An 11,767-nucleotide genomic window follows, 5' to 3' on the forward strand; every position below is an offset into this window, starting at 1 on the left:
TTGTGTAGTTTGCATACACTGTATACTGTTCTATTAATAACTTTACACAGGGAAGTCTTGAGTTCAAGAAATAGCATGCTAACACTTAAAAAACAATCCACATAGTTACAGTTTGTTGTAAAGGAAATAAAATGAGAATAAGTGGCATTCTAAATAATGAAGTTTGGCCACAGTTCCTCACAGCGTTGCCTTTTTCCTGAGGTACCTCCAGGACAGGCCTCGTCCTGTGAAGCGCTTTAGAGAAACTTAGTCTTGCTGGAGGGGAAAGGACATGTAGGTTGGCGACTGGCTGTGCTCATTCTCAGCACTAGGGTTTGAACAAGAAGGTCTGCGAGAAGCTGCCACACAGCTTTGGTGGAGAGGCCCATACGGCCCAGGAGAGGCGAGCTAGTTCTCAGGTGCCAGGCCAGAGAGTGGAGAACAGCTTGACACAGCCACCCAGTTCAGAGACTTTCAATTCTTCCTATGGGTTGATTCTGCTCTTCTCCGGTCTAGTGAATAATTAAACAGAAGAAAAACAATGAGATGTGGAACACTCTATCTACCTGGACTTAGGGCCTTTCTCTGCCCAGCTGCCAAAAGGTTACATGCAGAACAGACACTCAGGCAAGAAGTGAATGTGGGTGACTGACCAGCCCAAAGCACCCAGATTCCAGGATTTGTGTCAGGAGGCCTTTATTACAACGTTACAAGTGATGACTGGGAAGGAGTCCTGCCAGTGGAACCACTAGAACAGGGTGGCTGTCCGCTGGGACCACAGGCACACGTGTTGCTAACCTCCGCTTTTCTTCCTGATTTGCTTTGCTTTCCGGGGTTTGAGGATTGTGTAGTTTGCATACACTGTATACTGATCTGACAGGAAAGGGACATAAAATGCCCGCAGCAGCTTTGAAGATCTGAAAAACAAGGGGGTGGGGGGAAAGGAGAATTTTACCATTTGAGAGAATTTACTAATGGTATTGAAAATGATTCAAGGAAATAAACTAAGTGCTATAGTAAGGATGTTTTATATAAGCAGCACAGAAAAGCCTGTTATTTAGCTACTAGACCACGATAAAGTAATCAAAACTAAGTACCTTGTTACCCACACCAAAAAGACAGTCTCCCAATTAAGTCACGGTATAGCCTTCAAAATAGCTCTCGGTCTTCACTTAGCATTAGAACATACCACAGACAAGTTGCAGGCCAATCAAAGGACTGCTATTTACTGAAATAAATACTTAATACCCAATGGTTTTTGCAGCTAAGAACTGTAGAGACGCTCAAATGATCCTGACTCCAGCACTACATTTTCCTAGAAAGATAAAGAAAAGCATGTCTGGGCTTGCAGTGTAGTGTTCCAGGAATTCTTTTTTTTTTCTTTAATTTTTATTTATTGATTTTAGAGAGAGAAAGGAAAGGGGAGAGGGAGGGGGAGAGGGAGAGGGTGAGGAAGGAGAGAGAGAGAGAGAGAGATTTGTTATTCCACTATTTATGCATTCATTGGTTGATTCTTGTGCCCTGACCAGGGATCAAACCCACAACTTTGATGTATCGAGATGATGCTCTACCCAACTGAGCTACCCAGCCAGGGCTCTAGCAATTCTTAAGTCAAAGAGAGTCTTATACACAAGCTCATGTCATGACATGTCCCTGGCAAGTTACAAAATGTACATATTTGTTATTAAAATATAGAAATAGATGAAAACCCAAATTTCTTATGAGTTTCTGAAAAATACTTCACATTTATTGAACACTTAGCATTGGACAAACACCGGGAAAAGTGCTTATACTTTTAAAGATACTATTTAATCCAGCCAATAACCCATAGGAGGAAAGTGATATTATCCCTATTTTACCACTGGGTCACCGGGTCAGATGGGGTCAGCACCATTGTCCTCTCATTTCCTTGAAATGGCTTTAGGGAGGATGCGACTGGGGAAGCTCGTGGAGGCTGTTCTCCCGAGGTGAGGGTGAAGGTGCAGGCGCGGCCTGCGATGTTGGCGCTGTGCCCCACGGGAGTTAATCCTGTAACGCAATGCCTGTTAGTGCCCAGAACCGAGCACCCGGCGCAGTCTGCAGAGATGTGGGCAGTCCGGCAGGAGCTCTCCCACGGAAACTTTCCGTCTGCCAAAGCAAGTAAAGGTCGCCCGGCAGTTGTCTGAGGACCCGGTTTGGGCGGAAACCTGGCTTCTCTGGGTCTGATAAGAAGCCTGGGTTGCCCATTTGATGTATCGAGATGATGCTCTACCCAACTGAGCTACCCAGCCAGGGCTCTAGCAATTCTTAAGTCAAAGAGAGTCTTATACACAAGCTCATGTCATGACATGTCCCTGGCAAGTTATAAAATGTACATATTTGTTATTAAAATATAGGAATAGATGAAAACCCAAATTTCTTTTTTTTTTTTTTTTTTTTAGGGGGCATTTTTTATTGAACATTTAGCATTGGACAAACACCGGGAAAAGTGCTTATACTTTTAAAGATACTATTTAATCCAGCCAATAACCCATAGGAGGAAAGTGATATTATCCCTATTTTATAGATGGGACCTGAGGCTTTCATAAAGTAACTTGCTCGGGGTCACACAGGAAGTGACAGAGCCCTCAGTCAAATCCAGCTTTGATTCCAGATTCTGCACTCAACCACTATGGTTTATCCTGTATCATGGGAACAGGCTAACAGGATTCATAACTTCACAGAAAATATGGCAGTGATAGTTTCAAATTCTGTATCAAGCATTACTTCGTGACTGTGATTTTTGAGTCAAAACATCAAAGCTGGCCCAGTTACTGCCACCCTAAATGAGGAAGCTAAAGGGTGTTCCATTGCCAGCCCTTTCTCAGACTCTAAACTTGTAAATGTCATGTCAATGTGGCATTTGCACTGGCAGCCTACCCCTGGGTCTGGCAGACTCCTGCCATGCCTGCACACAATGAGATCGTGCTTGGCATACACACCCCTTAGAAAGGCTCCCCACTGGGATCCTGGCAATGCTCTGTGCTCAACAGAGATGCACTTCACTTTAACAGCTAACTGTTCAAGGGCTCTGATAGAGAAAGAGGCTTAGAAGAGACACACGAGATAAACCAGAGCTTCTGCAAACACAAGGAACAGGAGGAGAAAGCACCTACCTGAGCCAGAAAGAAGTGAATGTATTCTTTCTGCCCATGCTACACAGATAAGGGGACGGTCAGAACAGAAGGCTGTAAGCCGGAGCAAACTCCTGCGAGCTTAAGTGTGGTGGAGAAAAGCCAACACTAACTTAGCGCCATCTCCACTCCACGATAAAAGCTTCATTAACAGAGTCAGCACATACTGCCAGTCAGCTCAGTCCCTGGTATAACATTAGGGCCACTGGGCCCAATGTGAGTGTTTGACTTTCTTTTGGAACAATTCCTTACTATTTGGAAGGGTTATTATTTCATAATGTTAATCTTTTTAGGGTTTTCCAAAGAACAAAGAGAGATTATATTGATTTTTAAAAAACAGAATAAAAAATTTTATCTTGCAATTACCATATGGATCCATTGTACCTTTTTATAAATTTAAGCTATATTGTAGGATCTTAGTGGTCTCATTTTTTTTTTCTGTATCTTGGATTATTTACAACTATGCTTTTTAAAACAAGACTAAAGTAATAAGAAAAAGGAAAATGATGAAATTACCAAACAGAATGATGCAAAAGTAAAATAAATAATCACTATTGCATTATCCTTCAATTTTCTTTTCTTTTTTTTTTTTAAATATATTTTACTGATTTTTCACAGAGAGGAAGGGAGAGGGATAGAGAGTTAGAAACATCGATGAGAGAGAAACATCGATCAGCTGCCTCCTGCACACCTCCTACTGGGTATGTGCCCGCAACCAAGGTACATGCCCTTGGCTGGAATCGAACCTGGGACCTTTCAGTCCGCAGGCCGATGCTCTATCCACTGAGCCAAACCGGTTAGGGCTCAATTTTCTTATTGCATTGCCCAAAGTATTGCATCATCATTAAATAAGGTATGAAAAACTGAAGACATTATCTTTGCTTTCATTGAACATGTTGAGAATTCAGAATTTTAAAAATTGCAATCCATTATGGCAATGAGAAGAAAACTGACAGGAGACATTTTACAAGTATTAGACAAAACAGCAGATGAATGAAAAGAGAAACAGCAGCACTCAAGACTCTGATGATGATGGTGAAATTGATCTAACAAGCAAAATTTGCCTGTGCATCTTCAGATGACAATATACTGCATGAATTTTCTCAAACTCAGGAATTAATGAGTAAACAATATATTTCCAGGAACAAAAAGGAAATAAGGTATTTTCATTCAATTAGTCATTCAACAGGAAAGACTTCGTCATGCAGTATTTTGCAACAAGAACCTGGACCGACCTGTTATGTTAACAGGGCATCTGACCACATTTTTGCATCTTTCATGAGGTCTGTGTGACAAATTTTATTTAATAAAATAAGTGGGCATATGCTGAAGGCAAGTTCATATACAAAGGTGACTGGAAGGACATAGATGAAAAAGAAATAAAAAATTCAATGAAGTCCTGGCCGGAGTGGCTTAGTTGGTTGGTTGAGCATTTTCCCATGCACTGAAAGGTCACCGGTTTGATTCCCAGTCAGGGCACAAGCTCAGGTTGTGGGCTTGATCCCCTGATCCCTGGTAGGGGTGCATGCAGGAGGCACCTGATTGATATTTATCTCTCTCATCACATCGATGTTTCTTTCTTTCCTTTCCTCTCTCTCTCAAATCAATTAAAAAAACATATTTAAAAAATTCAATGAAACCCTGGCCAGTGTTGCTCAGTTGGTAGAAGCATCGTTCTGTACATAGAAAGACCTTAGGTTTGATTCCAGGTCAGGACACATACCTAGGTTGCAGGTTCGATCCTGGGCCCTGGTTGGGGTACGTGCAGGAGGCAACTGATCGATGTTTCTCTCTCACATCAATGTTTCTCTCTCTGTCTCCTTTTCCCTCTCTCAAAAAAGTCTATGAAAATGTCCTTAGATGAGGACTAAAAAAAATTTCAATGGATTGATCATTTTAACTGGTGTTTATAACACATAAAAGTGAAAATGTTTGCATTACAGAGCAAAAAAGATAGCTGCCTTCTCTTTAACAAAATTGAATCGTTAAAGGTTTCAAAAAATTCTTCAAATTTTGCATTTTGATGATACAAGTGCAAAAACAACCAGAAGCAATAAGTTAGAACCTATTAGAGATGTACCTGAAGCCCAGAACCAGTATTTTCAAGATGCATAGGTTCTACTTTAGAATTAACATTATTTATCTTTAACATCTAAAGCCACTAATTTCTTCAAGAAGATGAAGTGAGGAACAGTCAATATACACACCTCTGAGCTGGGATAGGAACATTCTGTGATTTTTTTAAAACAAAGAGAACAAGTTGGGTTGAATTCCTCATTTTTAAAACTATTGCTGCTGTTCTAGATGAGTGTCTTTACCATGAATAGCTTTAATATGCTAAGCATGACTAGGATCTTTTAAATTGTTATACTGTACTGTTGCTGGAAAAGGGAAAATGAAATTGGTTGTTTGCCTTTGAAAGAGTAGCTCAGCACTAGAATAACATGTGTTTCCATACACATGGAAACAAAGATTAGACTGAATCACAAATTAGAATAAAAGTAATACCTATCAAAGCTCATACAACACTGTCTGTAATTATGTGAAATGCCAACATATTGCTCTGAGGAAGCACAGACAGCAGAATTTAGGGAGATGTACAATATATGCCTCTATCATAGAAATGGAAATACTTCACTTACCAGTGAGCAAGTCACTCAGGCGAGTCAAAGATGAAACAGACTTGGACAAAGCTATTGTCTGAATAGCATAATTAGCTGACAGCTCAGAATGTTTTCTAATTCAATTACCAGCCATATTTATCAAGGTTAGGAAGTGCTCTGTGGAGATTTAAATCTGCTCTTGCTGATGTCAATGGAAGACTGGCTGGCAGTCCCTGATGTCTCTAGTTTAGCAGGCACAAAAGGAAATGCTGGGTCAATTTTTCATTTTAAAAAGAAAACGTCCTAGTGCTAAGGTTTTCTCTTTTATTTTTATCCATTCATCCACTCATCCAAATATTAATGTCCATGTGAACCCGTAGTCTAAACTGACTGCCAGTTCTTTCTTTTTGAAGCTAGTTTCCTCTCTCTGTGTCTCTGTCTCTTGCTCTCTCTTGCACTTAGCTCACATTTCAGTTACTCTTTCTACAACCCTCAGGGCAGAACTGAATTTTCACAACAATCTTCTGTTCCGAAGAGAATCTCCGAATTCCCTCAAGACTTCATCTATAGTCAACCTATAGTCCTGAGAACTGCTCAAAAAGCTGGTATGTAGTAAAAACGTGACTGCAGTTTAATATTCTTTAACAGGAAATGGAGTGAGGGGCATTACTCTCATGGTCAGTGAGTAATGCAAAGGTGACATTTATTGCATAAAAGAGAAATGAACACAGGAGTTGCTTGCTACATTTATACTCTACTAGAATTTCAGTCCCTTGAAGATATATCTTGACCTAACTGCTATATCTCTAACTTTTAGAACAGTTTCACATAAAGTACTTAATTAATAATCTGTGAATGAATGAATGACTATGCCCAGACTCTTAAATCAGAGCATTAGTTTACCTCACTCACTTTTGGCAATATTCATCTTCCACAAGGAAAAGGAAATATCAAAACTAATATGAAGTTCTTCTTCCTCTCCTCTTCCCAAAAATTCAGTCCTAAAGCCATTAGGTGGGGCAGAGCAAGTAGGAGCCTACGGTGTGTGGTAGGAGAGGGGAAGCTGCAGTGGTTCAGGAGATGTTAGAGCACACAGACTTGTGGAGGGTAACCATATTAGCAAAGAAAATATAAATGCTAAAGGTCAAGTAAGTTATCCAGGTTTCAGTTTACACAGAATATGCTGAATCATCATTACCCATGTGACCAAAATGACATTTATTTTCAGTATGCATTCCAAAAGACCCTTGACATTCACTGAATGCATTCACAGTTTTGACTATTTGGTAACAATCTCCAAAAATCCATACTGTGTAATGATTTGGAAGTTTGCTGAGGCACAAATTGGAATCACAGCACTGCATGACTGTTTACAGAGTGAGTCACTTCACTTATTCGTGGCACTTGGCCAATCATGTGAAAACATCATAACCTCTTGACCAGTCACCTTTAGCCAATATTCAGAATGAGGATTGAGAAAAAACTGCTGTTAGGCAACTGGCCATTTTCTGACCTCCAGTCACACCAAGGCTGCTGGGGAAATGCTCTTCACCTGCCTATTTTCCATCTTAGAGCTACTTGGATATGCAGGTACTATAGGTCCCACCCACCATTCCTGGGGAGAAAACACTGAGCGGTGTTCCAGGTGTTTGCCCCTGCTCTTTGCACCCTTTGGGCTATGCTTCTATGGGACAAATAGGAAGCAGCATTGAAGTCACAGCAGGTAGATGATTCTGGCAAGCTCTACGGAGATGAAATAAATGAGTATGCTTTAAAATACTCGACGATCTTCATTATACCAAACAAGGGCATCAAAAAGTTCTGAAATTTAAGAAATCCTTACTTCACCTTTTTATTCTTTTTATACTTACATAAATCCAGTTTTATGAATGTGAAATACATCAAATAATCAATAAATATTTTCTGAGACACAGCTATATGCTAGGAGTTACACAGAATCAACAAGAAATGTGGTTCTAACTCTCAAGGAACTTAGAACAAAGACCTCGGATGATGCTAGCTACCTGGTCTAAGCTAGCTAAAAGCAGCTGGTGTCCTAAAACACTGTACATAGTTGTCAAACCTGCATCTCTTTAGTATGGACTTGGAGCACAGATGGTCTGTATATAGTCTCTTTCTTTTTTAAAATATATTTTTATTGACTTCAGAAAGGAAGGGAGAAGGAAAGAGAGATAGAAACATCAATGATGAGAGAGAATCACTGATCGGCTGCTTCCTGCATGCCCCACCCACACCAGGAATAGACCCCAGAACCTGGACATATGCCCTGACCAGGAATCGAACTGTGACCTCCTGGTTCATAGGTTGACGCTCAACCACTGAGCCACACTGGCCGGACATATAGTCTCTTTCTACAGAACTAATTTTATAACAATGGAAAACAGACTCTCTAAACTTCAGAAAAATAAAAACGGTTATTCCTCTTAAAATGTCAGCAGATCTCAATGATTAAGCAGCTAAAGAAACAAGAAGCAAAACACCAATGTGTGTTGAGGCTAAATCTAGTCTGGGCTAGCTCTGCAGATGAAGGTTCTCAGGAAAGTATCTGGAGAGAAGAAAAAATGGAAAGGCTAAAAACTAATAAAGAAACAGAAAGTATAAGAGAATAATGACCTGATAAAGAATTACAAAAGTAGAGCCCAGCCAGCATGGCTCAGTAGTTGAGCATCGACCTATGAACTAGGAGGTCACGGTTCAATTCCTGGTCAGAGCATATGCCCAAGTTGCAGGCTCCATCCCTGTTGTGGGGTGTGCAGGAGGCAGCCAGTCAATGATTCTTTCTCATCATTGATGTTTCTATCTCTCTCTCCCTCTCTGAAATCAGTGTGTGTGTGTGTGTGTGTGTGTGTGTGTGTGTGTGTTATGTGGGGTGTAAAAATAAGAATTACAAAAGTCAAGGAACTCTGACCTCTTCCAGTTTCTCTATTCTTGGCATAGAGGAAGGAGCTAAAGACACCCCTTGATTGATGTGTAGGGAAAGACAAGGTCACTTCAATTACTGGTTAGGAAGGAAAACTAATTCTACCTAAAGGATCTGAACACCATCTGAAGCTTTTCAAACTATTGGCCTGCAACCAAATTCTGCCATGGAGTGCAGTCTCCCGTTCCACTTGGGTAGTAAGAAGCTCAGATGGAACTAGCCTGTTGGACTGTTTTGTGAGCCATATGTCTCTTCTGAAAGAAATCTCCTTTAAAAATAAAATTTTCAAAAAGTATCCAATTCAAATGAAGAATGGCATCAAAAGAGCTGCGATGGTTTTAAAACATGTCCATAAATTCCCTCACACTCCTCCCATCCACAGGGAGAGTTTAATTCCTCTCCCTTGAACAGGGGCTATCCCAGTGGCTTGCTTTCAAGAACAGAATGAGCCCTAGCCAGTTTGGCTCAGTGTATAGAGCGTTGGCCTGCGGACTGGAGGGTCCCAGGTTCAATTCTGGCCAAGGGCACATGCCTGGGTTGTGAGCTCGATCCCCAGTAGGGGGCGTTCAGGAGGCAGCCGATCAATGATTCTCTCTCATCATTGATATTTCTGTCTCTCTCTCTCTCTCTCCCTTCCTCTCTAAAATCAATAAAGAAATATATATTTTAAAAAAAAAGAACAGAATGAGATGGAAACGTTGCTGTGTGAACTCCAAGGCTAGGTCATAAAAAAGATTATATAGCTCTTGAGATACTAACTCTTAGAAGCCAGCCACCACGCTGTGAGGAAACGCAGGCCACATAGAGAAGCCACAAGTAGGTGTTCTGGCTGACAGCCCAGCTGAGATCTAGTCAACAGACAGCATTAACAGACAGACACGTGACAAAGCCTTTGAGATGCCTCCAGTGCTGATCACCATCTGAAGGCCAATGCATAAGAACCCTGAGAGCTATAGAACTACCTTATCTGAATCCAGTCAACCCCAGTTCCATGAGAGAAAACAAGAACAATTGTTTCATATCGCTAAGTTTGGGATGATTTCTTACACAGCAATATCTACAACAAGAGCTTCCAACTAATTTGCCCTTTACAGTGATTACTCCAGAAATTATCTTCCAGAAATTGAGAGTTCTGCTTATGCTAGGTCAGGGGCTGGGAGTTATCCACCAGACTACCACATAGGATACAGGTGCCATGAACTCTTCAGGGCTCATTGCTGCTGGATTCACTTCTTTGTGGAGACTAAAAGGATAGTCATATCTCAGTGAAAATATCTCCCCAGCAGCTACAGCCCAGTGGCCTCTCACAGGCACCTCACTGCTGTCCTTTGACCAGAAAACCTGCCTCCACCACACCAGCTGAAGACACGAATTTCTAACTCCTTACTTGCATTACTCTTCACATCTCTATATATAAAAGGCTAATATGCTAAGTGTCTGTCCTACCAGTATCTATGATATGCACTGACCACCAGGGGGCAGACACTCAATGAAGGAGCTGCCGAGCTACAGGGACTTGGCAGTGGCAGTGCTCGGGTGATGCACTCGGGAACCAGAGAGGAGGGGCTGTGTGATTCCACCTTTGGCCATGCGTTATGTTGTTGCTGGGGCACTGTCGGCCCCGAATCTGGTTTACTGCACACTTGCGTTTGCGTTCCATACCCTGTACGACAGCAACTTTGTAGAGTGCCCTCTCACACTCTGGGACCCCTCAGGGGATGTCGGAAAGTCAGTTTTGGCCCGATCCCCGCAGGCCAGGCTGAGGGACTCCACCTGCCGGAGAGACCCCACTCACTCCACAGATGCCCTTCAAGCGACGGTGCCACCCCAGGTGCGGCTGGCCGGGGAGGGACCACGGGAGGTTGGCTCCAGGGCGTGTCTGCCCTGTCTCGCCCAGTCCTGCCCTGCCAGCACCTTCTAATTAATTTCCTTTCAATGTGCATGAATCTGTGCACCGGGTTACTAGTATAATCACAAATTTGCAAGGCTTTGAAATTCTGTCCCACTTAAGTCTCCCTAAATTATCTCAAGCCCTTAATCAGGCAAGCCTAAAATTCAGTTAGATGAGGCTAATCTGCTCCAAAATAGGGAAGAATAAAATCTCATAATCTACAAACCAAAGGTGAAAGCAAAGCAAGCAAAACAAAAGGGACCTGTAACACAGGAGGAATGAATGGGCAGAATGTGGCTGTACGAAGTAGGGGGAGGGTCTCCCAACTTGCTTCCAAAGCTACAAACAGGCCCTGCTGCTCAGGAGGCCAACTTCAACATCCTGGAGAGGCACTTCCCACCAGACTCCCAGAGCCAAACCTTCCCACCACACTCAGAGAGGAACCCACCACTGAGCTGGTAATTTAGTGCAACACTCTGCCTTCACTCCTCTTGGGGAATCTCAGAGTAGGCATTACAGCTATCTACTTGTTGACTATTTTATACAAATAGCAATTATATCATCCTGCGAAGAAAGAAAAAAATCCTCTCTTATTTTAGAAACTATGTAATAGGACATGGCCATAGAATTTGATAAATCTTTATAAAATTAGCCAGACACAGACATGGCAAACTCAGAGAGTATAAGTTGAGGCTATGGTACCAGCTATGTGCAAGGGGTGACTAGAAAATGGTTACTAAGATTTTATGCCTGCATCCTCTCTCAAAGTAATGACACCTGGGACCTCTAGTCCCTGATAAAACAGAGAAGCTTAGAAGAAAAGAATGGATGAGCACCTGGGCTGCCACTCTCCCAAATGGGCTAACAACATTTAGCACTATTTAGGGGGTCCTTCTCCACTAGTCCAACAGTAAAGGCTTTGCTTATCTTCCAACAGTTTCAACAGAAAACAAGCCTCTTTGCATATTCATAGATATTCAGAATTCCTCAATATGCAGCAATCCTAATCTATACTAATAAAGGGTAATATGCTAATTAGACCGGGAGAGCTTCCAGGAGACCTTCCGGACGTCTTTCCAGACAAATCCATGGTGGCGGGGCCGAGGCAGAGGAGGTTAGGGGTGATCAGACCAGGAGGGGAGGGCAGTTAGGGGTGATCAGGCCAGTAGGGAGGGGCAGTTGGGGGCGAGCAGGCTGGCAG

At 42.1% G+C, this 11,767-nt stretch overlaps 1 protein-coding gene across 3 annotated transcripts in view; it reads right to left on the reverse strand.

Moving 5' to 3' along the window:
• Positions 1-658: 658 nt before the first annotated feature.
• ALG9 (ALG9, alpha-1,2-mannosyltransferase) overlaps positions 659-11,767 on the reverse strand; it is a 105,114-nt gene continuing 94,005 nt past the window's right edge. For 2 of the 3 annotated variants that reach the window (XM_014539496.1, XM_014539500.1), the window contains exon 15: positions 659-896. In XM_014539496.1, the coding sequence (XP_014394982.1) occupies positions 773-896 (124 nt within the window). In that variant the 3' untranslated portion in view covers positions 659-772. Of the gene's footprint in view, positions 897-1,843; positions 2,008-11,767 lie in introns of those variants that run through there. The other variant, XM_014539494.1, reaches the window with a different exon arrangement.

This window comes from Myotis brandtii, unplaced genomic scaffold (genome assembly GCF_000412655.1).
Source record: "Myotis brandtii unplaced genomic scaffold, ASM41265v1 scaffold105, whole genome shotgun sequence".
In the NCBI taxonomy this organism is placed as follows: Eukaryota; Metazoa; Chordata; class Mammalia; order Chiroptera; family Vespertilionidae; genus Myotis; species Myotis brandtii.